We start from the raw sequence: 24,446 nt of genomic DNA, 5'->3' as shown, positions 1-24,446 counted from the left end.
TAGCTACACGCGGTGCACGGAGCTCTCGCGGCTGCGGCGGCGGCACCTCGGGCAGCGGCAGGCGCTGGCGGCGTGGTCGGGGCTGGCTTGGGCCCTGGATGGGTTCGGGCGGGCCTTACGATTGGAGGTGGGAGAGAGGAGCCGTGGGTGGCGGCGGCTGAGTGGAGGGTCACAAAAAATGATGTGGGTCTAGGTTTAGGTTAGATTAGGGAGACTAGGGCGTCTATTTATAGCAAATGGGGATAGGGTTGGGGTTTTAGCAACGTTTCGAGTCCTCCAATTGCAATCGCACGGCTCCGGACACAGGGTAGGCTAGGCGGGCTGTGTGGTTTGGCTAGGGGGGAGAGAGGGAAAAATTGCGGCCCGTAACGAGTTTTTTATAAACCGAAACGCCCGATGATAAACTGGCTATAGTGTCGCTATACATTTAACGGTTCGTGTATCAAACGAACTCCGAATGCGATGAAATTTGGCAGGATGTCTACCTACATTATATTAAGACCACACGCCAACTTTCAACCTATTCCGAGAATTTTTATACACACTGTTAAAATAATATTTAAATGATGCCGCGGGCGCGTGCGTGTGTGATTGGTCTCGAAACGGTTGACGACAAAAATGGAGAGAACCAACAACTAACAACGGATGCAAGTTTTGAAAATTGACGACAATGGAGTGCCAATGCAATGCGGATGATGCGCATGATGCGATGATGAATGCAACAACCAAATAAATCACATGGAGACAACAGAATAAAAAGGGAATCTTCTCGAGCGTCGGTTCCGGGCTGTTACAGTAACGGCCGCGAGATTCCACGGAGGGCTCCACGCATGAAGGGTCCACGGAGAAGCAACTTCGTCTATTTCATCACGGCTTATGTCCACAAAGGACTAGCCTCACTCGGGGTAGATCTTCACGAAGCAGACAATCTCTTTGCCCGTACAAACTTCTTGGTTCAACTCCACACGAAGTGGGAGGCTCCCAAGAGACACCTAACCAATCTAGGAGACACCAGTCTCCAAAAGGTAATAGATGTGGTAAGTATGATGAACTCCTTGCTCTTGTGCTTCAAAAGATAGTATCCTCAACACTCAATCACTCTCTCACAGATATGGCTTGGTAGAAGAGATTTATTGGGTGGAAAGCAACTTGGGGAGACTAGAAATCAAGATTTATATGGTTGGAGTGGAATATCTTGATCTCAACACATGATTAGGTAGTTCTTTCTCAAAAAATGGATGGGGCAAGTGTTGGCTCGTTCTGAGTGCTTCTTCTTCGAATAAGAGGCGGGTGGAGAGGCATATATATGCATCTCCAAAAATCCAACCGTTACAACATTATTGCACAACTCGATGAACCGAAGCAAAAAATCGGCTGCACCGACTAATGCAAAATGTGGCAACTTTTGCCGTTTCGGTGAGACCGATATATAAATCTAGGTGGGTCCAATTTTTGGCTGACCTAGGCAGTTAAGCAAACTCGGTGGCACCGATTTGTTAAAATCAAAAATTGTGATTTTAATCAAATTGATTTCAGTAAGTTTGCCACTGTTTTTGGTTGCATTGAAAATTGACTTGGTAGTACAAATGACAAACATATGATGCGTGTTTTCGAAAACGGAAACAACTTTCAGTACCTTTCACAAGAAATTAAGGAGCAATTAAGGAATAGAAAAGAAGAATGCAACTCCATGATTGTTGTCACTATCTTAAAATGAGCTTCACCAAGGAAACTCAATCGCACTCTTGTATTTTTTATGACACACTTATTAATGACAGACAAGGAACGCTAAACACTCTCCCGTCCAAATGACAAAGTTATAGAGTAAATATTGGTGAAACACTTTTTTGCATACCACCCTGTCCTTCACTAATCGGACCTTATATTTCATCTTTATATGCAGGGAGATTTGATGATAACCTCGCAGGTCACTTAAACCCCACATGTTAGTGACACATCAAAGGGGTTGTGAACAAGGATCGACCAACAAAGGGGGTTATCGTCAATTATCCCATATAATACGTGGAAGGACAACCCGAACACAAAATTACCATCCAAGCCCATTTATTTGGGTGTGGAGGGGGGAAGGAGGGAGAGGCGGGCAAGTTTGGGCCGCCTGAACGCGTTCATCGCGTTGGATGACCGGTAAAACCCATTGAAAATCCATTGGTTAGCTAGGAAGGCCGTTTGTTTGGTACCCGCATTCATTGCACTCCCACGGGTCCAAGCCTCAACTATTAAAGCGAGGCGACGAGTGCCAAACCCTAGTCATCCTCATGTCTGCATGTTCCCCCTCCATCCACGCCGCCATTGGATCCCCATCTGCTTGGATCTTGCCGTCTACCATGGTCTACAAGAAGGTCACATACTTCAAGATGCTCGCATCAGAGCGGTAGGCTTAGCTCGCGGCAGAGGCACGTGCTACCAAGACATGGCGGGCAGCCCGCATTGCAGCCAACCAACAACCGAGTTCTTCGAAGTCGAGCTCAGATGAGAAGGAGTCTGAGAAGGAGAAGGTGGCGAACATGGATGAGGGGAAGGAGGATGAGGTCGAGATTACCGGGTTTGAGGTGGCGGACGCCGCGACCTGCGAAGGCGACACCATTCGCCTCCTCTCGACGGATGAGCAAAGGAGTCGCCTAAGCCGGGGAGGCAGAACACTTCAGAGGAGAGGTGCAATTCAAGGACGAACGCACATGTGTTTTCGCGTGCGTCGAGCTCATCCGTGACAACACCCTCTTTGCGAAGAACTGCACTATTCTTGAGTCCCTCGAGTTTTTTAACCATCTACTCCCTCCGTTCCTAAATATAAGTCTTTTTAGACATTTCACTAGTAGACTACATACGGATGTATATAGACATATTTTAGAATATAGATTCACTCATTTTGCTCTGTATGTAGACTCCTAGTGAAATCTCTTAAAAGACTTATATTTAGGAACGGAGGGAGTACTAGTTTGTATGAACTATGTATGAAATCACTTTCTATGGATTAGATGTTTTGCACATGATGCATGTGTTTGCCGTGGCGGGCTCCTTCACCGACGCGTCCACAGACACATAGGGAATTAAATTAGCAATCCTGATTGAAGATACTCCAAGAATATGATTTCTTTTTAGATGAAGGAATAATGTTCTTCAAGTAGCATTTTCATAATCAAGGGTTAAAGAAAGATGAAAAGCAAATTTTATTCAAGACTGCGCCCTGTAGCACTTAAGAACACAAGCTTTGAAACAATCCTGATCCCGATCAAAGCCACACCTGCACGACAACCACTAGTGGATCATTATTTGATCCTAGAGGCATGGTCGCCGCTGGGGAATTTCCGACCATTGGACGGCCAAACCAGCAAAACGCGTACGATACAAAGCTCCAATAGCAGGTCAACAATTTTAAAAATATGTAATTTCGATTCGTCATGCACGTCAGTCCTTATCCCTTGTCATGTTTGTGTTGTCACAGATAGCAAAATCAATGTAGGTGACGCGGAGTAGGGACATACTAAACCACATTTGCCTCTCACCATTGCCATTACTATCAACAAATATCTCAGCTATTTTTTTCAAGTTATTTGACATCGAGTATCTTGGCTATTTGACATCAACCGGGAGAGGATTTCCGTAACTTGCAAAAGTTCCTACCTTTTCCTTTTCCAGCGGCTCCAAAAGTTCAGTGGAAACATGACTGTCATCTCTATCTTCAAAATAATTTTACCAAAAAGTTCCTACCTCACGTCGACTCTTGTATTACTAGTAAACGGGCACTAAACACAAAGTTTTTCGAAAGATCCATTGAAACACATGGTAGTTGCCATTGTAAGCCAATAGTTACAGTTGACAGAGAAGATTGCTAAACACTCCAGCCAAAGTGAAATTTTAATATCACTCCACAAAAATAACTTTGCATATGATCCTGAGCTCCTACGAAGACGATTCTTCCCCTAAAACAAGCATGATTCTTAAGTAAGAGATCTTTCCTACTTCCTAGTCAGGTTTCGTGGAGAGATAAAATTAGCATTAGCTGCTTCCACACTGTAAATCGAGCATTTAAGACAGCAGGCTTTGAACTAAAAATGTGATAAAAACCAATGCCTCTATGTCACCACTAGTAGATCATTCTATGGAGGTCTAAGTTGACAATAAAATTAAATGCTTATTTAGCCAAGAATGCCATAGCCAGCCATGGTATTGGATGACGGTTGGCTGCAACTAATTTGAATACCAAAGGTACAAAACCCACCCCAAGAAGTTCCTATAAATAAAAGGATCAGTACAGATTCTGATAGAGAAATAGAAATGCAGACGTTGACCAGGATACATATGACCGGACTACTCATGTATAAAAGCACTCCCCATGCCCCTAGACAATTCAAGACAAAATCCAGTTATCCCATATCCTCTTCAACAATCCGAACTATCTTCACCAGTTATCTCAAAATCTTCAGCAGTGGCTGTGGTGCCAGTGCTCAAAGATCAAAAGAGAGGTTAATGTAAGTCAACTATACTACCTCCCCTTAACTTCTTCTATGTTCCTATCCTGCTATAGGGGGAAAGAGATTATGTTACTGTCTTGTAATGCAAACAATGCAATAACTTACCGATCCTTCAAGTGTAAAGAAAAATCCATCTGAGATGAAATTAAATTGAGAGGAAAAAGAAGGTGTTGAGGCAATCAGTCCACGAACAATAATTGGTGACAACATCATCTTTCTTAGATAACTTTCAATATATTGGCATATTAAAGTTACCTTTCGGCAAACCAGAAAGCTTTCCGAACCAAATTACAATTACTATTTTTGAAAATATACAAAGAATAAATCAGCAAATATTGTAACCTATTATGAAAACAAACGAAAACCCCAGCAATATGTTAGCCTATTAAGCAGATAGTTAATGATTCTGTAATCTGTTGGCCAGTTAGTCATAGCTTGTTGGATTTCACTATTTCATCCTGGAGGATTACCTATATGTAGTTATGTACACCATTTTCTTGTATAGTGCTGCTGCAGCACACATAATTTGCCTGCAAAAACTGACTGACAATGATTTTTTTCAATCTGAAAGCTGTTGTAACATTGATTCTTCACTATTTGAAGACAGAAATAAGAATGGGCAAACTAGTTGCAGCAATAGGCAAGTTGCTCTGCTGTGTACAAGTGGACCAGTCAACAGTAGCCATCAAGGAAAGATTTGGGAAATTTGAGGATGTGCTTGATCCAGGGTGTCACTGTGTGCCATGGATTATCGGAAGCCGTGTCAGTGGTAAGCTTACACTTAGGCTTAGGCAAATGGACGTTCGCTGTGAGACAAAGACAAAGGTACTCTTAAATTTCACTTCTCGAATTATCCACTCAAAACACCCCCATGCACCACAAAAACTTGTAGGGATCACATTGGTTTATGCGATCTATTTTCTGCTGACACTATGCATCCTCTTACAGGATAACGTTTTTGTTACAATTGTTGCATCTATTCAATACCGAGCAATGGAGGACAAAGCAAATGATGCGTACTATAAGCTGAGCAACCCAAAAACTCAAATCCAATCTTATGTCTTTGATGGTAAGGATTATCTTCTTAAAATATAGTAATTTCTGGAAATTCTCATGAATCAAAGAAAATTTTGGATATGTAAATGCTAAAAATCCTCCCCACGAGATTTTTAATAAGGGTATATGATCTTGCAGTTATCAGAGCAAGCATTCCCAAATTACAACTGGATGATGTTTTTGAGCAAAAGAATGACATAGCAAAATCTGTGGAGCAGGAGCTTGAGAAGGCTATGTTTGCTTATGGCTATGAGATCGTGCAGACACTAATTGTTGATATAGAGCCAGATGAAAAGGTTAAAAAGGCTATGAATGAAATTAATGCCGGTAAGCGTTTGCCTACTTGAGTAGAGCTTAGTTTGGAGTGTGAACTGCTAAAATCTAGCATCAACTAAGATGTTTCATGTATGTATTGCTAACAAACCTTAGGAGTAGTTCACATTAGGGTGTTGATATAGCTGATCTAAAACCCTAATGTTTATCTATGCAGTTTGATGTATATGTATAACCATTCCTTTTGTTATGCAATTCAGCTGCAAGAATGCGCGTTGCGGCAAATGAGAAGGCAGAGGCAGAAAAGATCGTTCAAATCAAGAGAGCTGAGGGAGAGGCTGAGGCTAAGTATTTGTCTGGCCTTGGAATTGCAAGGCAGCGGCAGGCAATAGTTGATGGCCTCAGGGACAGTGTGCTTGGCTTTTCTGGCAATGTGCCTGGGACTTCCGCCAAGGATGTGATGGACTTGGTTCTGCTCACTCAATACTTTGACACCATGAAAGAGATCGGTGCTTCATCCAAATCTTCTGCAGTTTTCCTCCCACATGGCCCAGGTGCTGTTGCAGACATTGCCAGTCAGATTCGCAATGGATTTCTTCAGGCGTCCACACATAATGCCTGAACTAAACTCATGTGTACAAGAATTTGAATTGGTGAGGTCATTCCTACAGGCTCCGGGTTTGACAGACGAAAGTGGTTCTTTAAGCACGTGATAATATTGTGTGAGTTTGTGACTTGTGAGATATCTACAAAAGCTTGTAAATTGGTTTGTATTTCATAATGTATCAGCTTGTCCTTAGATGTCCGTAGATAAATGCCTAAATATATATGAATGTATTGCATGATTATTGTGTGGGTATACTTGGGCTTCTGAGAAAATAATGTTTCCACATATTCTTTTAATTTAATATATATCTTTGGTTTCGTATATTTCAGCAATAATTATACAATAGCTCATCTTAGTCTCACTGAATTTCCTTAGATAGCACTACTCACAATCAAAATCTGCAGTCGGAATCAAAATAAGAAACTGAGATCAAGTTAAATAATTTAAAACTTGTAATTAGAAGTATCAATGTTCATGAATCATTAACTCAGCTCGGTACCTACACAAGCTTAAATCAAACAGCACCATGTTGGTTGGGAAAGTGAATAGTTATCAGTTAAGATATGAATATTAGCTTAACCTCATAAACCAAAAGGAGTTAGCAAGGGTTGAACTCAAATTGGTCAATTTGGCAAGACATGATCCATTTCGCACCACATATCATTTCAGACACCGGGTGAAGATAAAATCACTCTGAAGGGATCACTAGATCACATTATGTGCAGAAATATTAAGCACATTTTGAACTACATAGGTGCACAGGATAGTCATTGGCAGCACGATACTTAGTGGAATGGGAGATGATCAGACCCATCAGGGGAAAGACCCCAACACTGATGCACAATAAAATTGCAATAGATAGTACTCCTAACAGCTGGGATAGGCTTCAGTAAGGTCGACCCTCCTCGGGATACCCCTCTTCCGGCCAGTACCTCAGCCACGAGAACATGGGCCCCTTGGCCATCGCCAGCTCCAGGATGTCAGCGCCGGCGACCCCCGGATCCACGTCCCTCCCAACCAACCTCACGGCCTCCACTAGCGGGTCGTGCTGGTGTCCCCCTCTCTCCGCGCCGGCCGCCTTGCCCTTCCTGCTCCCCGCGGCACTGCCGCCGCGCGCGCTTCGGTTCCCGCTGGACGAAGGAGGGAGGAGCAGCGTTGGAGGAAGGGAGCGAGGAGCGGCCGCGGCGACAGAGGATGAGATCTCGGAGGCGGGCGGCGTTGGCGGCGGCGGCGGCGGTTTCGACATGGCTTCTCCCGGAAGGAGAGCGAGAGTTTTTTTCTAATGAGTAGAGAAAAGTGAGAGTTTTTTCTTTTTTGAGGGGTAGGGAGAGTGAGAGTTTTTGGCCTTTCTTGGCGTCGGTTTCTTCTAACCCGCTTTCGTGTCGGCCTGGGCTCAGCCCGAATCCTGATGAAACCCGCACTTAAATATGACCTGGGCCAAAACAAATTATCCCTCAAATGGGCCAGGTGTGAAACCTCGGACGAGCCGAGCGGGATAGGCGTCGTGACTGGCTTGGACAAATCCACCCGCAACTCCTGCTGCTCGCCACGTCAGCTGCCAGGTGCCGGCGGCATCTGTCCTTCCTCGCTTCCGGCGCAGACTTGTCGACTTCTCTCTCCGCTGATCGCTCCCTGCGAGTATTACTTGCCGTACCACACCAGTGAACCCCCGCCCCACTCCACTTCCGCCTCGCTCCCCAACCTTTCATGGCCGGCAACACCCTCGCCGCCGCGAGATTCTCCGCGGCCGTTACGCTCCTCCGCACCCGCCGCTCCCCGGTGGTCGCCGTGCCGCTCGCCCCGTCCGGTCTCCGCCACCACCGCCGCAGCGTCGGCATGGCCGCCGGCGCCGCGCCCTCACCCATTCCCGCCTCCGATCCGCTTCCCAAGGTACGCGCCCGGAAGTGGAACTTAGTTTTACTCCAACGTTAGGGATGGTCCTTTCGTGGGCATGTCCTGCTCTGCTCCTGTCCTGTTGATTCCTTGTTATCGTCGGAGGGGAGGCCCTGTTCCAAGCCTGGAGACACCAGAGCGCTCTAGAAACTGCTGGAAATCCTTGTCGTAAGTAGATAAAAAAAAACTGTTCCTATATAACCTCGGTCCTCCGAGTTATTTGGAAGCGCTTTTTTTCAGTTAACGATTCATAACAGGCCTCATGTGATTTGAAGTGTTGATCGTGTGTGACTTCAAATTTTGGTGCCTTCGTTTCTCTGTTATCCATGTCTTTCAGGCAGACTTCCGACCGGGCCAAACAAAAAACCTGTGAACGGAATTTCAGCAAGTGAATCCAATTGTAACTCTACAGCATATAAACTACTTACGGAAACCAACAGACCTTATAAATTCTTTGTACACAAAAGGTCAAAATAAATTTGCTACACCATGGTTTATTAATCACCAAGAATGGACCCCACATGTAATTTTTTACGATAATGCTACTCAGCTGACGTTTGCTTGGAGGGGATGGCAAATTGAACGTTTTTTATGGCATTTTATACAACTTTAGTTAGGTGGATTTGCCATGCTTGCAAACTAAACTTGTCATCCTCGGCAAACATAAATTGCCATGCAGATCGTTCGCAATTGCCATGCTTCCCAGCTGACGTCCTCTGTATTTAGAGGGTCCATTTTTCTGGATCAACCTTGAAACAATTGTTCCTTCTTTTCTTTTTTTTTTGAATTTTAATTGTTCCTTCTTTGATTTCTTTGGCAAATTCTCCTGTTACTAATTTTTGTTATGAGCTACAATGTGATCGAAGTTGTTCAAATGGATGCTAGAAGTGATATGTAAAAGTATTATGGCAGTAATGCAAAATCCTATATGCTGGAAAACTTTCAGTCACTTTGATTTTCGTACTTCCTAAATGTTTTGGCTATATTTTACTTGATTTATACTTGTTGTTTCATCTTTCATGGATTACTTACTGCTCAAATTTTCCTGGAAACAAACTAATAGTCCTAACTTTCTTCTACTTCAGGGTTCTGATCTATTTTTGCGGTCAGTTCTCTCAAACATGCAAAAAGTCTATTTGAGTAGGAATCCAACTGCAGAAAAGATTCTGGACCTTGTCCATTCTTATGATGGGGACAACATTTGTTTTGATCACTTTGCTTTCAGAACATTTGGGGTGAGTACTAGCTTAAAACATAGTTGGCTTGCTACATGCTCTGTGTTGCATAATGCAAAGTTGTGTGATGTTGATTATTGTAATGAAAATTTCCCATCTGTTATAACCGCAGGTTGATGGTTATGGTATAAACTCACTTGCGGAATTTTTTACTGATTTTGGTTACGAGTCTCGTGAAGAACTAAGGTTTCCAGCAAAAAAACTGAGAGCACTATGGTTTTCCCCTCCCAACAATGATGGATACTCCAGAACTGGTATATATGGACCTTTGCCAAGAATATTCATTTCTGAACTTCTTGTAGATGAGCTGAGTGCTCCGAGCCAGGTGATGCTTCACGATTTACTTAATTCCTTCAGTTTGTTTGTCTAAGATGTTAGTAGTATGGACAACTGTTCATTCATAATATTCTTGTAGGGCTAAAGGCATTTCAGACATAGGTCATAACACTTTTGTATGGCTGATGAAGACTACTGAAACATATCACCTTTGAAAAAATATTGCTTTCTAAAAGTCATTTCTCTTTAGGTTATTTCTGTATAGAGTAAATAATCAGAGATGAGCAGGTTCTAATGTTCTATGTGCGGGCACTAGTGTTAAGTTACTTAGTTTGGAAGATCAGACATGAACCTCGGGCGTCCTATGCTATCTGTCAGGGGATTTGACTACTGAGCTCTGATATGACTGCCACTAGAGCTACTTTATTCCCATCTTTTACTCATATACAACTGTATTTTTCTTATCAGAATGTTTTATGCGGTAACTTTGTCTCGGCAGGAAATTATACGGAAATACATCAAAACATCAGCTAATGGAAATAAATATGCTGTTCTTGCAAGTACATTTGGGGAGCTGACATGGGAAAAGCCTACTTATTCTGATTTCCAGGTTCTATCTAGGTACTCATGTTAATGACTCTTGACTGCTTCAATAGGCCAATAGCTAAATCGTATGTTGCTCGCCACAACACTGTTTGCACATTATGGGTGATTCTGTGCAATTTCCAGAAGAAATGGAGTTGCCTTTTTTGTTCATTTGCTTAGTAGTTTCCTGATTCTGTCTTTCACACATTTATTTCTGTATTCCATTAGCCCTGTTGACTATCTCCATACTTTCCATTTGGACACCAGGGAAAGTGAATATGCTGGATGGACTCTTGTTAATGGCTATGCACTGAACCATGCCACAGTTTCCACTCATCGCTTAGAGTCAGATATCAGAAGTATTAGTAAGTTTAACAAATTTGTGGAGAACAACGGATTCAAGTTAAGTACCGAAGGAGGAATTTTGAAAGGTCTGTTGCTGATTTCTAAACCAACCAGATTGTATTCAGTAGTTAGTGGGTAGAGGTCCATGGCTACGTATTTATTGAATTTTGACGAATTGCCTCCTATTTCATACCTTAGCTGCTTGTATTGAAAATCTAAATCACATTTTCTTCCAGGGCATTACACCTAACCACAGTTTCTAGTACCATTGGTCTTAGGAAGAGTGTATTTTTTGGTTGCCTGTTAGGCCCTTCTTTTGTGGTTTTATGTATGGATGAACTGTTAGCTAGACCTCAAATAATAGCTTTTCATGGACATAAGATCACTTGTTTCTTTGCATTTATTTGACATACCATCTATCTATCTATTATGTGCTACATCTTGAGAATAGCTGTTAGCTAAAGGATACATGTCCATTTAATCCTTGTACCACAGTTTAAATAGGAACTGGTTTACATTTTTTTTCCTATATCATTCAACAGTGAGCCCTGACGGTCTCCTCCAGCAAAGCTCAACTGTAGCTGATTCATCATTATTTACTTTTGCTGATGGAATCACTGAACCTATTCCACGTTCCTATATTGAATTTGCTGAACGGCTGCCACTCCCACAGTTCAGAGATTTGCAAGATGAAGAGGTTTGGACGATTTGTCGCTATTGTATTCATTATTCGTACTTGTTTTTTCTTTTCCTTTCCTGCATAATCCATACTTGGAAAAAAGTACTTTCAAGATGAGCATGGCTGCGACTTTGCATTACAAATGTTTATGTGCCCCTGTGCCGACATAGTATAATATCTCAACTCCCTTTTTGATGCTGGGTTTATGAAAACGGTGGTTTTCTGCACCAAGAGACGCAATTGTGGTGGTTTTTGGCAATTTACTCGTTTATCGTAATACTACCATCAGAGTATTTCTTAATGGTAGTACTTAATATACTCTCTTGCATAGGATATTATATGATGTAGTATTTCTAGGCCAGTATGTGGTAGTGAATTTGCTGAATGGTACTCCCTCTTTAAACTAATATAATAGTGTTTAGATACTACTTTAGTGATCTAAACGTTCTTATATGGAGTATTAGTTTACGGAGGGAGTGGTACTTAATATACTCTCCTGATTCGTCCTGAAGAGGACTTCCGCTCCTAATCTGCTAGTGAAGTTACTGTTTTCTTACTTTCTGAAGGTCAAGGAACACCACAGGCGCGATGGTTTCGAGGTAGGCAATGCAGACAAGATATTTGAGAGCACTTCAAAGGATCAGCTTACCCGAAGGTCTGCATAGGCGGTGTACTCTTGATCGAACATTCTGCAGGTGGGCCAATGAGCCTCTTGGAAGTGTGTTGAAGGCGTGTGTTGTGTAATTATTGTATATGCCATATGCCTTGAAGTGCGCTGAAAATCAGATGCTCAATAAAGACTAGTATTTCCTAATGGCATTGCGCTCTCCTATCTGGAATTCAGCTATCTCTATGTATCATGAACTCTAAACTGATACCTGGGAATGGATGAAGTAGTTTAATGGAGTGAAACATGGCATGATGGCCAGTCCCTCTTTGGCACCCTAGTTCTTATTTATTCACTCTCTGAGAAGACGTTTTTGAGAAAGTTGCGTCCCTGCAGCTTTTGTAGCAGGCCAAGGCAAGTGCATGCATGAGAAAGGTTGATGGAACTCTGTTCCCTACAGAAGATTCATTGCTGACTCTGACACCAAAGGTAAGCTTCCCCTTTGGAGCTCTAAACAATTTTCTATAACTATCTAACAGAGACTACTCCAGCTTACTAGCTTTCTTTGACAATAATTTGGGATAGACTGCGGATCTGCTCCCTACCGTTTGTGCCGCCACTTGAAAAATACAGATGTGTACACTGCATCGGCAAAATAATACAGTATCATATTGTCAGCTGCATAGTTAAATTGCACAAATGCAAATATACTGTACCTTAGATGATCAACATCTAACACCATATTTCTGGGGAAGTTTGTTTTCGCCACTGACCTGGATGTTTCTCATGTTGCATCTTCGTGGCAACAACAAAGTTTCCTGGGTATTTGTTCTTCATTTGTGTCGACTATTCAGGCAACTATAATGGCACAAAAGACGAGAAGGCATACAAGTAAAACAGTCATTAGAAGTGCCAAAATGAGCATTTGTTTAGCAGAGCTTTTGGCTCTTGACTCTTGGATCAAAGTTAAGGGCACAAAGAGATCCAAAAGCAGCGGCCTCAAAACTCTACTTTTCATTTGTACTCGTATTTGATATAAATGTGCCCTTGAGACCCGGCCCGGCTGGCCTCATCCTTTTCCGCATTTCGTGGCGGCCTCTCTCTCCCTGCGCGAACAAGTATCTGTTTGTTCGAATCTGACAAAGCCGTGCTTACCATGCAGAGATGGCAGCACTCTGGATAGTTCCCAGCGCATGGTGACACATGATGGATTTGTATGAGCTGAACGTCACACACTCACACACACAGACACACATACACGTGTGCAGGCATTCGGATCATGCATGTACAGGTGTGAAGCAGACGAGTTTGCTGACAATTGTGCGCACCTCGCAAAGCTCAAGTTTCAGGTTTGTCGCATCCACTTTACCCCAAGTTGTCCTTTCAGAAAAAAGTTACTACCATGCAATTCCTTTGCGAAACTTCCTGGTACTCGCCTGCTGATCTAGTTGGACGTCTGAATGCACGATTATTCAGTGGAGTTTTAGCTTTAGCCTGCAAGTGAATCAGTTCCATCTTCTTCGAGAACGAAATGAATCAGTTCCATTTACTAGGTCAATAATTTTTTGGAGATCTATATTTAGATTCGATATGAAGACAGAGGATATTGGTTCCAGTTGCAATTTATTTTTCATGACAGTGAAAAATAAAAGGAGTAACAATTACTAAATCATAGAGCGATTAAAAGGAACTAGTTTAAAATATGATGTGATCCTGAAAAACGTTTAGTAATAGCCACGAACGAATCTTTTGCTCTCATTCTGTGTTTATGTCACTTCAATGTCGCTACTTTCTTATATTGCTTAGGCGCTAATTCATAGCCGAGCCTTAGCTCATCTACTCCCGGGTGAACAATGAATCAGGAAACAAAGATAGCAAAAAATGTTTTTTTTTAGCAAAATGCTCGATTTTTTTTGGGTGCTTGAAGGGTTTAGTATCGAGATGTTTTTGGCAGGAAAATCGGAACTCCAAAATGTCAAAAGTTGCTTGAATTTTCTGAGATCTGGTTTTGATATTTCCATACAGAGCTCACGCGATGTCATCTCGTCACCAAAATTTGCAAGCACCTAGAAATATCAAGCATCTTTGATGTCAAAAAGTTTAAGATATTTGAGTTTTTTGCTATTTATTTTCGATTTTTTTAATAAGACAGCAGGAGATCTGTTGTAGGAGATCTGTTGTGATTCTATTAAGAAGGAAGGGGCCAACGGCCAAAGTACAACGTTCTGCAATTAGCAGCAAAATACAAAGAAAATAGAAGACTATTGTTGCCCGCTTTGCAAGGTAACCGGGGGGGGGGGGGGGGGCAGAAAGAAAAGTTTTCAGCCTGGATCAAAAGCAATTGGACAGCCAGCGAGCTTCCATGTTGTAGCTTCATCTCTAATGTGTGTGAGCAATGTGTTTATTGGGAGCTCTTTCTTATGAAAAATCCTACGGTTGCCCTCGAGCCAAAGCTCCCAACAGATCAATATTGCAAGGGCCCGTGTCCCTTTCCTCCGACGTGCGTCTAAATCAGTGTTGCTTAGAGCCTGAAACCAGTTGCTTAGTGATTGGTCAGCCGCCCAGGAAACAGGCTGCAAGGATGGCCGGTTTATAGAGACAGCCATTTGTACCCAAATCTTCATCGACCAAGAGCACTCAGAGAGGAGATGTGTGGCTGTCTCCAGGCATCGTATGCATAGAGGGCAAAAATAGTTATTGTCCCATCCTCGCAAAAGTAACACGTCTGCAGTGAGGATCTTCCCTTGCATGGCCATCCATAAGAAAGTCTTGCATTTGGGTGGTGCCCAAGTCCGCCAGATCAAGGTGTATAGACTATAGTTGATCATACCCTCAAATTGGAAAAGGTAAGCAGACCTTGCAGTGTATGCACCATCAGTTGTTAGCTTCCAAGTGATTGAGTCTCTGATCGTCGTGCTTAGATGAGTTTGATTCAACAAAGTGGAGAGGTTAATAAGCTCATCAATCATATCATCATGCCAGTTGCGCTGGAGGTCATTGATCCAATTATCTCTCAAGAGCGCATCATAGACGGTTCTGCCTTTCCTGGTTGAGCCTGCAAACAAATTTGGTGCGATGTCTCTTGGTGCTATCCCCTGTAGCCAAGCATCCTTCCAGAAAAGAGCTGTTTTTCCATCGCCTACGGTTACGTTAGTGGCCCCAGCAAATATGGCGAAGTCTCTATCATCACATGGTCCTCCTGTGCCAACAATCGGGATATTGGCATCGGTCCATCGTAGCCATATCCATCTTATTCTCAGTGCACGAGCAAACTTCTCCATGTCATGTAGTCCAAGACCTCCAAGTCGTTTTGGGCGACATACGACATCCCATCTAACCCTGTATTGTCCTCCACTGCATTTTTCTTCGGCACACCAAAACCAAGCTCTCGTGCGCTGATCAAACCATTTCAGTAGCCATCTTGGAGGTTTATGCGATGAGAGCATGTAGACAAGCAGGGATTGTAGAACCGCTTTTGCTAGGATTAGCCTATCCCCCTTGGACATTAGCTTGCCTTTCCAACCCGCCATTCTGTTGTCAAATTTGGACATGATGTTGAGGTAGTGAATTTTCTGAAGTTTCTTGACAGATAGCGCCATCCCAAGGTAGGTTGAGGGAAAAGCTCCAATTGGTATCCCCGGTGACAGCAACACTTGTTGGAGGTTAAGGCCATCACAACGTATTGGCAACGCAACACTGTTTGCAAAATTTGTACGAAGGCCAGTAACCTCGTGGAAAGTCTGTAGGATCAATCCAACCGTGATCATGTCCTCTTGAACCGGGTTTACAAAGAGCGCCAGGTCGTCAGCGTACAGTGATGTTCTCATTGTGGCTGCCCGTCCCCGAAGCGGTGAGAGGAGACCATGTTCAGTTGCCATGACGAAATCCGGTGTAGGGGCTCCATAGCAATGATGAATAGGAAAGGCGATATTGGATCTCCTTGTCTAACTCCACATTTATGCCAGATCCTTGTAGTGGGAACACCATTTACCATGACCATTGAAGAAGAGGAGGATAAGATCATAGCGATCCAAGCACACCATCGCTGTCCGAAACCCATGGCCTGCATACAGCTTAAGATGTACGGCCAGGAAACAGTGTCAAAAGCCTTTGCTAGATCAAGTTTTAGCAGGACGGAAGGGAGTCGTGCCCGGTGATAGTGCTTTGCCAGGCTCTGTACATAGAGAAAATTCTCCTGGATGCTGCGTCCGCACATGAATGCGCTCTGACATTTTGAAATCAGAGAAGGTAGCCGTGGTGCTAGCCTTCGTGCTAGCACTTTCGTTATTAATTTCATTAGGCTGTGGATTAGGCTGATTGGTCTGTAATCCTTAATCTGTGTAGGGTCTTTCTTCTTGGGTATCAGCACAATCAAAGCATCATTGACCTTATGAAACAATCTGATGTTGAGGGAAAACAGTCGTTGGAAAACAGCGAGCAGATCTTCCTTAATAATCTCCCAACATGCGCGATAAAACGCTCGTGGGAAGCCATCGGGGCCAGGCGCTTTATCCGTTGGCATGTCCCAGATAGCATTCCTGATTTCCTCAAGAGAGAAACCATGCTCAAGATCCTGTAGGTTTTTAGAAGTAATTTGAAGAAAGTCCCAGCAAAAGTATTTTGAAATTTGAAGCAGGGTTTCCAGAAATGCAGAGAAGTGCTCGCCAACCGCATTGAGAATGGTTGGTTGGTCGCTCAGAAGCATTCCAAGGGGGTTTAAAAGTGAATGAATTGTACTCTTCCTTGCAGGCCAATTTGCTTTGATAAATAGCATCTTTGAACGGGAGAGATTGTCTTTTAACCAGGACACCTTCACACGTTGCCGCTGTTTTACTCCGAATTTATTGTTCGAAGAGATGCACCTGGGCTTTTAGAAACGCTGCCCTAGGTCTATTTATCTGTTAGATAGATTCTAAAGTAAGGGTTGTGGCCTGTGAGACTGAGATGGATAAGTTCCATCCAGGTTGTACGTACATTCGATGCATGTTTATCCGGAATCATCTTTTTTTTCCCACTAAATAACTCCTCAATGCCGTCTTCATCACTTGCACGCAAGAAAAGCTACAAGAAACGTTTAGAATCCCACGTCGTTCTCTAGCCTCTAGGTCTAGGCCCACTACTGTTTATTTTAACCAAGGGGTTGCATGTTGTATAAGAGCAAATTTGTATTTTTACTCATCATGACGCAAGAAAACAAGAAAATCCTTTTAGAATCCGAGAAATGGTATCTGGCGAACATTCGCTGCCGTGTGAATTCCAGCGAATGGTCTGCATGCAGTCTAATCAAGCGGCGCAGTGCCGGCTCTAGCCCTAGGCGACCTTGGACAACGCCTAAGGGCCCATGTTTGGGGGGCATCATTAGATATCTAAGATATGTATACCGTATACGTGCTTCTATTTCTATACGTCAATCCTGCTCCTGTCGATGCCTCGTCTCCTGATCTCGTAGCCGCCTCGGTCTCCTGTCGCTAGCGCCTCGTCTCCTGGGCTCGCGGGTCGCGGCTTCAGCGCTTCGCCCGATCTGGCCGCCAGCAGATCCCTGAATTCCTTTGCGAGCAGATCCCTGAATCCGCTCTTTTCCTGTAACGGTGCTGGCAAAGCCTGAATCCCTGAATAGTGTGGACGAAGACTGCAGGTGGCATCTCATCGTGAGGACCGTGCTGCAGGTCTCACCGTGCTGTAGGTCTCAGGCAGTCTAGACATCTGGTAGCCTATTCGCCCTCCTCCTCATCTGCCTGTATGATTTATCAATATCATCTGAGCCTAGTGCCCTAATTCTTTTGATAAGTTATTCACTTGAGCTGATAATTCTATGGAAATTGCAACCTTATGTCAGGTGTTCGTGTTCCAACTTCCAATGCCGCCTAAACACAAGTCCGGTTTTGAGAAAAGGAAACAAAAAACGAAAGAGAATGAACTCATTGAATCAGAAAAAGGTGCTCTAAAAAGGTATTTTCCGATGGTAACTAATGTTCATAATCAAAGGCAAGAATCTGAACCCGGAAAAGATGATGATCTTAATTCAAATGACGATTCCTTGGATGATAGTAAGTAATTAAATAGTGTCAATTTTTTTTGTAGAAGTAAGTAAGGAACTAACAATAAATTGTTGTATTTAAATGCAGATATCGATATTGATGTTAATGAGAATGAGGATAATACAGGAGGGGAAAATTTGCAGCCTTCGCCTAATGCTCGGAATGGTGATGAACAAGATGATTCTCTGCTATCTATATATGATCCTAGGACATGGGATAATCTTGACAATCGCAAAAGGGATATTTTAATTGAAAAGGGGCCGGTGAGAGAATTGGGCCCGGAGTTCCCTGAACTTGAAGGTAGACTTTTTCATATGCTTACTATTCTAGAAAATTAGCTAATAAAGAGGTTATGGATAGAAAGTGGTTGGTTTATTCTAAAGAGTTGGACAAAGTTTTTTGTTTTGCCTGCAAGTTGTTCAAATCAAACCAGAGTAGGTCTTTGCTAGCATTTGATGGATTAAGGGACTGGAAGCGTCTGAGTGGAAGACTCCAAGAACATAAGAGCATTTTTTAACTTTGCCCAAGGGCCCCGAAAAATATAGAGCCGGCCCTGAAGCGGCGTGAAGCTTAATGGGCAAAATCAGCCATGTCACGTCTAGGGATCATTCACCCGAACCATCTCGCATGCGAACTGTAAAGAGGAAAACAAGAGAGAGAGAGCAAATGATGGAATGAACCGTCCTTTCATTGATAGAAGATTATGGATATATATATATATATATATATATATATATATATCCCGTATAAAGGCGATTTACAAAGAGGCAGTTGTCATAAAAGACAACCGACATAGCATGGATTAGTCCTGTAATTAACTTAATTAATTATTTCATAACATTCCTCCTAATCAATACTTGTCTTTGTGAATATGCATCATCTTGATAAATAATACTCCTTGCATGTCTTTGCCTTTGAGAATGGTCATCATCTTCATCTCGAGAAATCCTTCTATAATCTTTATAGCCTTCTTTAAAAATCATGTGGAAAAAATACGAGGATAATAGTGTAGATATGTTGCTAAAACTCCTTTAAACCCAATGAAAAATAATAATAAAATAAAATAATGCAACATATAATGATTATTGTCTCTTGACAACTCATACAAGGAAACCTTTTGAAGAATGATAAAATTCATACATGAGTTTAGAGAAAAATAAATATGTCTTGAATACTTCCTTTAAAAAACCCGATAGAGAAAATAGAAATTACGACATATGATCTTTGAGAAGATATTGCCTCATTAAAAATCATTATGAATAACTTTGAGAGAAAACTCATAAAGGAAAAGTGTTCATGTGACATGTCATTAAACTCATAAAGGAAAAGAGTGCATGTGACATGCCATTAAAAAATCCTTTAAAATGGAGTGGAAAAATATGAGGAGAAAATGATACGGCGTATATAGGCACTTGTGTTTGTATTGTCTCGTTAAAAACCTTTTATAAGAAACCATTAGGGAAAAACTCATCAAGAAAAAAAAGTACAATGTATGCAATCTCATGATTGTTAATAAGTTATAGTTTAGGAGATTACTCCCCATGAACTTTGCAAATCTGAAGGATCATACCAATTTCATTGACAGGATCATGACATTGTGAATAATTTATTGGGTTTTCACAATATATTGTTTGCAAATTGTTTTCTCACTTTTCTATAATTCATGAGGATAGGTAATTTTAGAGCAATGTGCTTTATGACATTGTTCTTCACATACCTAACAATAACCTATTATAACAATGAGTTGATTGTTAATAGGTTATAGTTTAGGAGATTACTCCCCCTGAACTTTGTAAATTTGGAGGATGTGTCATACCAAATTCATTGACATGATCATGACATTGTGAATAATTTATTGGATTTTCATAATATATTGTTTGTAAATTGTTTCCTCACTTTTCTATAATTCACGAGGATAATTAAATTTAGAGCAGTGTGCTTTATGCCATTGTTCTACACATAACTTGTAGGTACGGAATAACACAAGTGGTAGCATCTTGTTAAATAAAGTTATGTGATTCTAATGAATCTCAGCCACATGATTTTGAGTGTGGTTAATCATTCTGCTAAGACACACATATTTATCAATGCTTTATATGAAGCAATTATGTTAGAATGATAAGTGGAAGTAGTTGTTAAATTCTATTTAGATGAATTCCATAGCAAGGCAATTCCAGCAAATTCAGTCATTGATATGGCACTGTTGGGATCATATAAAGAGCCGATATTATAATACCATATCATGGTCATATCTTGTATTACTTAAAGGAATTTTCCAAGATTTATTGTGATCTTGCGATATAAGTTGATATTTGGGTGCACTCCAAACAAAGATAACAAATTAGTGCTCTATATGAGTGCTTTCACATTAGTGAGATATAGAACTTCAGGTCCTAGTATCACTTCATTATCACCCCCAGGTATGAATGGATTTGTACCTTATCAAAGGTAGTATGACCATACATGTCTTCTATTGTTATGATATATCCACACCGAACGCCTCGTATATGTTTTGGATATATGTAGACTAATATGTATTCTTGATAGAATTCTCAAGTTGTAAACTTAAGCTAAATTTGGTTGAATCCAAATTTTTCGTCTTGAGATAATTTTGTGTATGTTTATGTCTTGTAGAGACATCGATGACGAAATCATCGATATACACTGAGGTGATGTAAGGAAATCAAATTTTGGGATTCCTTTATTAACACATAAACAACCATCATCCTTTGAGTAATCCTTTGAAGAAGGAACTCATCTAGTCGGTAGTACCATATGATTCATGACTATTTCAAGTCATAGATAGACTTATGAAGGTTTACACAATAATGTTGCGATTTGTCTTTGGATTCGGAACTATAAACCCTTCAGGGACTTAATATAGATTTACGAAATGAGTGACTCATATGAGTATGTAGTCACTTCCTTCATTAACCGCATGGATAATATTATTATTATTATCATTTATTGCCAATGATATTTAGTATCGAAACATAGTTCCACTCATACCAAGAGGGTATGTTACATTGTAACCGATGTCGGGTCTGTGCGTGAACCCTTTTGCTACAAGCCTCACTTTCTCACCACCTCATTGACTTTGTCTATGAGTAAGAAGTTTTTATTATTTTATATGGAAGATACTTATGAGGAGTAGGTATTACTGTGGTAAATACTGCTCATTTGCAGAGCGAGTGCTATTCTTCATTACTCGCTTCCTTTTATGTGAACCAATTCATGACCCAAAAGGTTTTAGCAATTATGAGAAGAAATATATGTCGACAAATGTATTCGTTTATGTTATATGATTCTGGTGGAATTGATGAAATTTGTGGAAATGTATCTATTACTTTTAACTCCTTGTGATTTCCTACAACAAGAAAGTCAAGGTGTTTCAATGTCTTGGCGACAAAACTTTTGTGCACAATTATGCCGGGTTTCATATGATGAGCATCCTATGAGGTATCTTTAAACTTGATGTTGAAATATATTTACTCATTGAGGATCTAATTTCCTTTGTTTCCATGGAAGCATATGAGAAATTATATCTCATGTATTTAGATTTCTCCCCCTCTTGCTGTTATTTGAGGAGAACAGTGGTTTATTAGGTACCTCCACTTTATGTGACATTTTACTACAGGAATATAAAATTGAGTGACACCTTTATCATGAGTAAATGTATCTGGAAGTTTTGCAAGTGTTGCAAATATATGATCCTCTAAACTTCTAGTTCAGATTCTTTGAGTACGTGGATATAAAGAATCGAATGTCAATAACATTTCTAATTTATTTTTTGGCATTCTTTGTGGTACTTATATCCCCTAATGTCAAAAATGTCCTTATTGTTGATGCAATGAGCATACGCGCTATGAATAATTTTGAGTGACGGATAAATTATTATTCCTCACATAAATCTCTAATTTTCTCTAAGGGCCCATTAATGTATGTTGGAGTGGTGATATCGGTATTTAACCAAATTATCGTAGATAGGAAATACTTTGTTGATTTCCACGTAATTACTACAAGGGAAAAGTAGTATGATATGTAGTTGGCATGATTTAGATCATAATTACGATGTGTAAGACCGTATGTGTCCAGCAAGAGGCTGGTAAATTACAATTCGGTAATAACGGTCATTGATAAGAAATTTAGTTAAACCATTCTGGGTATGTACATGGAGTACTGAATGCAATCGTAAAATGCTCGTGAAATGAGTTCAACGACATTGTCCATTTGAATGTGTTTATCCTTTGTCAAGGAGAATATGCTCCTACTTTGGTAAGTTAAGCAATTTGTTGGATAAGATCATGGTTGTGTGTGATAAGAAAAACACTTCAAAATATTTTATGTATGTGTATATGAGTATCATGAAGTATCTAAATTGCCATAGATAATGGTTAAGCAAACCACATATATCTTTTGAATGTGCTCAAGTAAGAATAAGTGATCTACATAGAATTTTAAGGTGAGAGTGCCTTAAAACTGATTTCCCCTATGACACATGCAGTGCACATAAAATCTGGTGATTTGGGAAGTTCTGCAACTTGGTAAGTTGTGACCAACATAATTGTCATTATTTTTCTAATCATCCCTAAACCAGGATGGTGAAGGCCATCAAGCCAAATATTTAATTTATTAAGACTTAGAAAGTTACTGTGTACACAACAATATTGAGTATGAATTGAAACTACACATTCATCGAATATCGTGTTCGATGAATAGTATATTGGACATTGTACTACTTGTAGTAGATCAAGTTTAGGCTAATACTCCCTTTGTCAACTAATATAAGAGTGTTTAGATCACTATTTTAGTGATCTAAACGCTCCTATATTAGTTGACAGTGGGAGTACTATTTTGGGAATAATTAGGAGATTACATGAGGTATCCAATATTACTGAAATTTTTATTGCGTAAACATATCATTAGTGCAAAGGAATTCACCATCCTTTTATCGCACTAGATTTTTTGGTTCCGCTTCTGATGAAGATTTGAGAGCAATCATTTACCTGAATATTTTCTGGTTGTATGTTTGCAAATTTTCAACTTTATCCCAATGAACTTATTTTCTTTTTTAATAAATTTGTGGTGTGGTTTGACCATTTGTTTGAGGGTTTGGAAATAATAGATATAATATTTTTATAACCACACATTTGACAAACTTGAGAGTTGCCTTTGTAATCATTTGAAGATGATTGATTCCCTATTAAGAGGTAATTATGTCTTTGGTTGTCTTTTATCCTTCACTTTACTTTGAATTCCTCATGGATATATTTTGTGACCACTCAATTTCTTAGTATTCTCGTGCTGATAACGTGTCAAGAGGAATACAAGAGAGAGAGAGAAAATGATGGAATGAATATACCTCTAATTGATTGAAGATTATGGGTATATATATCCAATACAAAGGCAGATTAAAAAAGGCAGTTGCCACAAAGGACAACCGACATAGCAGGTATTAACTCTTTAATTAACTTAATTAATTACTTTCTAACATGAATGTCTCCCTCACTTGCTCCTTTATCCACGTTGATCTCTCTGTCTCTCTCTACCCCTCTCCCCCCTCTCTCTCACACACTCTCTCTATCTCATTTGCGGCTGCTCAAGCAGCAAAGGCAAAGAGGAATGGGAGCGTCGGCAAAGAGGTTCAAAGACGGGGAGTGATGTTTGCCCCTGGCCTAGGGCGAGAGGCACAAATTGCAGTAATAGATGGAAGAGGATGTGGTGCGGAACAAGAGGTCGTGGTGGTTGTCGGCGACGAAGGCAGTGTTGCTTCTCCTCTGTCCTGCCATGAGATAGGCAGCGGGAGGAGTAGATGCGCCGCTGGCCAATCATCATGACTGCGTCGGCCGCATATCGGCCTGGAGAGGGTATTTCAAGGGCTTGGCATGACCATCAATGGTAGGGGGAACAATGCTCGACACCGATGCAGGCACGCTCCATGTTCGAGATGATGTGGTTAATTCTCTCCTCTCCCCGTGGTCGCACTGCATCAACACTAGGGGGCACTAATGATGGCACGGTTCCGCCTTCGACCCTACCATGGTTTGATGCTCTCCCCTCCAATGGTCTAAGTGCAGTGATGCAGAGTCATTCTTTGGGGGAGGGGCTCAAGTTATGGCCTAGTATGGCTCCGGACCATACCACAGTTTGATATTCTCCTTTCCTATAAGTGCAAATTTTGCCTCCATCGCCTGATTTTTGAACTTGTAGTAAAGTGCACAATTCAGCTAATCTGAGAACCTGTAATATGCCTTTGCACTTTATCCCCAAGGAAATTTGTAGAATTGTTTCTTATAGTACAACGACATATTTACAAAATTTTGTTCTTGGTCACATGACATTATTTTAAGTTATATGTG

General features: G+C 41.1%; 4 protein-coding genes across 7 annotated transcripts; 3 read left to right on the top strand and 1 right to left on the bottom strand.

Annotated features, from left to right (window-relative positions):
* The first annotated feature begins 4,310 nt into the window (after positions 1-4,310).
* LOC123430335 (hypersensitive-induced response protein 1-like) lies at positions 4,311-6,750 on the top strand. Of its 3 annotated transcripts, none has more exons than XM_045114218.1 (5): positions 4,311-4,490; positions 5,065-5,318; positions 5,442-5,562; positions 5,688-5,876; positions 6,083-6,750. In XM_045114218.1, exons 2-5 carry the CDS (start codon positions 5,109-5,111, stop codon positions 6,442-6,444), a joined length of 882 nt encoding a protein of 293 aa, XP_044970153.1. In that variant the 5' UTR covers positions 4,311-4,490; positions 5,065-5,108; the 3' UTR covers positions 6,445-6,750. The 3 variants fall into 3 exon arrangements, with proteins under 3 accessions (XP_044970153.1, XP_044970139.1, XP_044970147.1); XM_045114204.1 differs by having other exon boundaries at positions 4,312-4,490; positions 5,101-5,318; XM_045114212.1 differs by having other exon boundaries at positions 4,312-4,490; positions 5,097-5,318.
* Positions 6,751-7,106: 356 nt separating this feature from the next.
* LOC123430375 (E3 ubiquitin-protein ligase MARCHF11-like) lies at positions 7,107-7,747 on the bottom strand. The gene has a single exon (XM_045114243.1). The coding sequence runs from the start codon at positions 7,673-7,675 to the stop codon at positions 7,316-7,318; it is 360 nt and encodes a 119-aa protein (XP_044970178.1). The 5' UTR covers positions 7,676-7,747; the 3' UTR covers positions 7,107-7,315.
* Positions 7,748-8,024: 277 nt separating this feature from the next.
* Positions 8,025-12,354, top strand: LOC123430324. The gene is made up of 7 exons (XM_045114194.1): positions 8,025-8,319; positions 9,408-9,557; positions 9,670-9,882; positions 10,333-10,454; positions 10,686-10,849; positions 11,306-11,460; positions 12,009-12,354. The coding sequence occupies exons 1-7, from the start codon at positions 8,137-8,139 to the stop codon at positions 12,105-12,107; spliced, it is 1,086 nt and encodes a 361-aa protein (XP_044970129.1). The 5' UTR covers positions 8,025-8,136; the 3' UTR covers positions 12,108-12,354.
* An 88-nt stretch (positions 12,355-12,442) lies between these two features.
* Positions 12,443-18,990, top strand: LOC123430359. Of its 2 annotated transcripts, XM_045114233.1 has the most exons (5): positions 12,443-12,538; positions 13,212-13,398; positions 17,886-18,096; positions 18,175-18,387; positions 18,521-18,990. In XM_045114233.1, exons 2-5 carry the CDS (start codon positions 13,333-13,335, stop codon positions 18,523-18,525), a joined length of 495 nt encoding a protein of 164 aa, XP_044970168.1. In that variant the 5' UTR covers positions 12,443-12,538; positions 13,212-13,332; the 3' UTR covers positions 18,526-18,990. The 2 variants fall into 2 exon arrangements, with proteins under 2 accessions (XP_044970168.1, XP_044970162.1); XM_045114227.1 differs by having other exon boundaries at positions 18,175-18,990.
* Positions 18,991-24,446: the final 5,456 nt, after the last annotated feature.

The sequence above is a fragment of the Hordeum vulgare genome, chromosome 1H, assembly GCF_904849725.1.
Source record: "Hordeum vulgare subsp. vulgare chromosome 1H, MorexV3_pseudomolecules_assembly, whole genome shotgun sequence".
NCBI classification, from domain to species: Eukaryota; Viridiplantae; Streptophyta; class Magnoliopsida; order Poales; family Poaceae; genus Hordeum; species Hordeum vulgare.
The sequence above is the reverse complement of the archived record's forward strand: the minus strand, read 5'-3'. Positions and strand labels throughout refer to the sequence as shown.

Bases quoted from the DNA above. Each gene is read 5' to 3' on its own strand.
- LOC123430335 (XM_045114218.1), top strand. From the start codon at position 5,109: ATGGGCAAACTAGTTGCAGCAATAGGCAAGTTGCTCTGCTGTGTACAA. The intron at 5,563-5,687 runs GTAAGGATTATC...ATGATCTTGCAG, and splicing joins CCAATCTTATGTCTTTGATG to TTATCAGAGCAAGCATTCCC. The intron at 5,877-6,082 runs GTAAGCGTTTGC...TATGCAATTCAG, and splicing joins TATGAATGAAATTAATGCCG to CTGCAAGAATGCGCGTTGCG.
- LOC123430375 (XM_045114243.1), bottom strand. From the start codon at position 7,675: ATGTCGAAACCGCCGCCGCCGCCGCCAACGCCGCCCGCCTCCGAGATC.
- LOC123430324 (XM_045114194.1), top strand. From the start codon at position 8,137: ATGGCCGGCAACACCCTCGCCGCCGCGAGATTCTCCGCGGCCGTTACG. The intron at 8,320-9,407 runs GTACGCGCCCGG...CTTCTACTTCAG, and splicing joins CCTCCGATCCGCTTCCCAAG to GGTTCTGATCTATTTTTGCG. The intron at 10,455-10,685 runs GTACTCATGTTA...TTTGGACACCAG, and splicing joins GATTTCCAGGTTCTATCTAG to GGAAAGTGAATATGCTGGAT.
- LOC123430359 (XM_045114227.1), top strand. From the start codon at position 13,333: ATGTACAGGTGTGAAGCAGACGAGTTTGCTGACAATTGTGCGCACCTC. The intron at 13,399-17,885 runs GTTTGTCGCATC...ACCTTATGTCAG, and splicing joins TCGCAAAGCTCAAGTTTCAG to GTGTTCGTGTTCCAACTTCC. The intron at 18,097-18,174 runs GTAAGTAATTAA...ATTTAAATGCAG, and splicing joins TGACGATTCCTTGGATGATA to ATATCGATATTGATGTTAAT.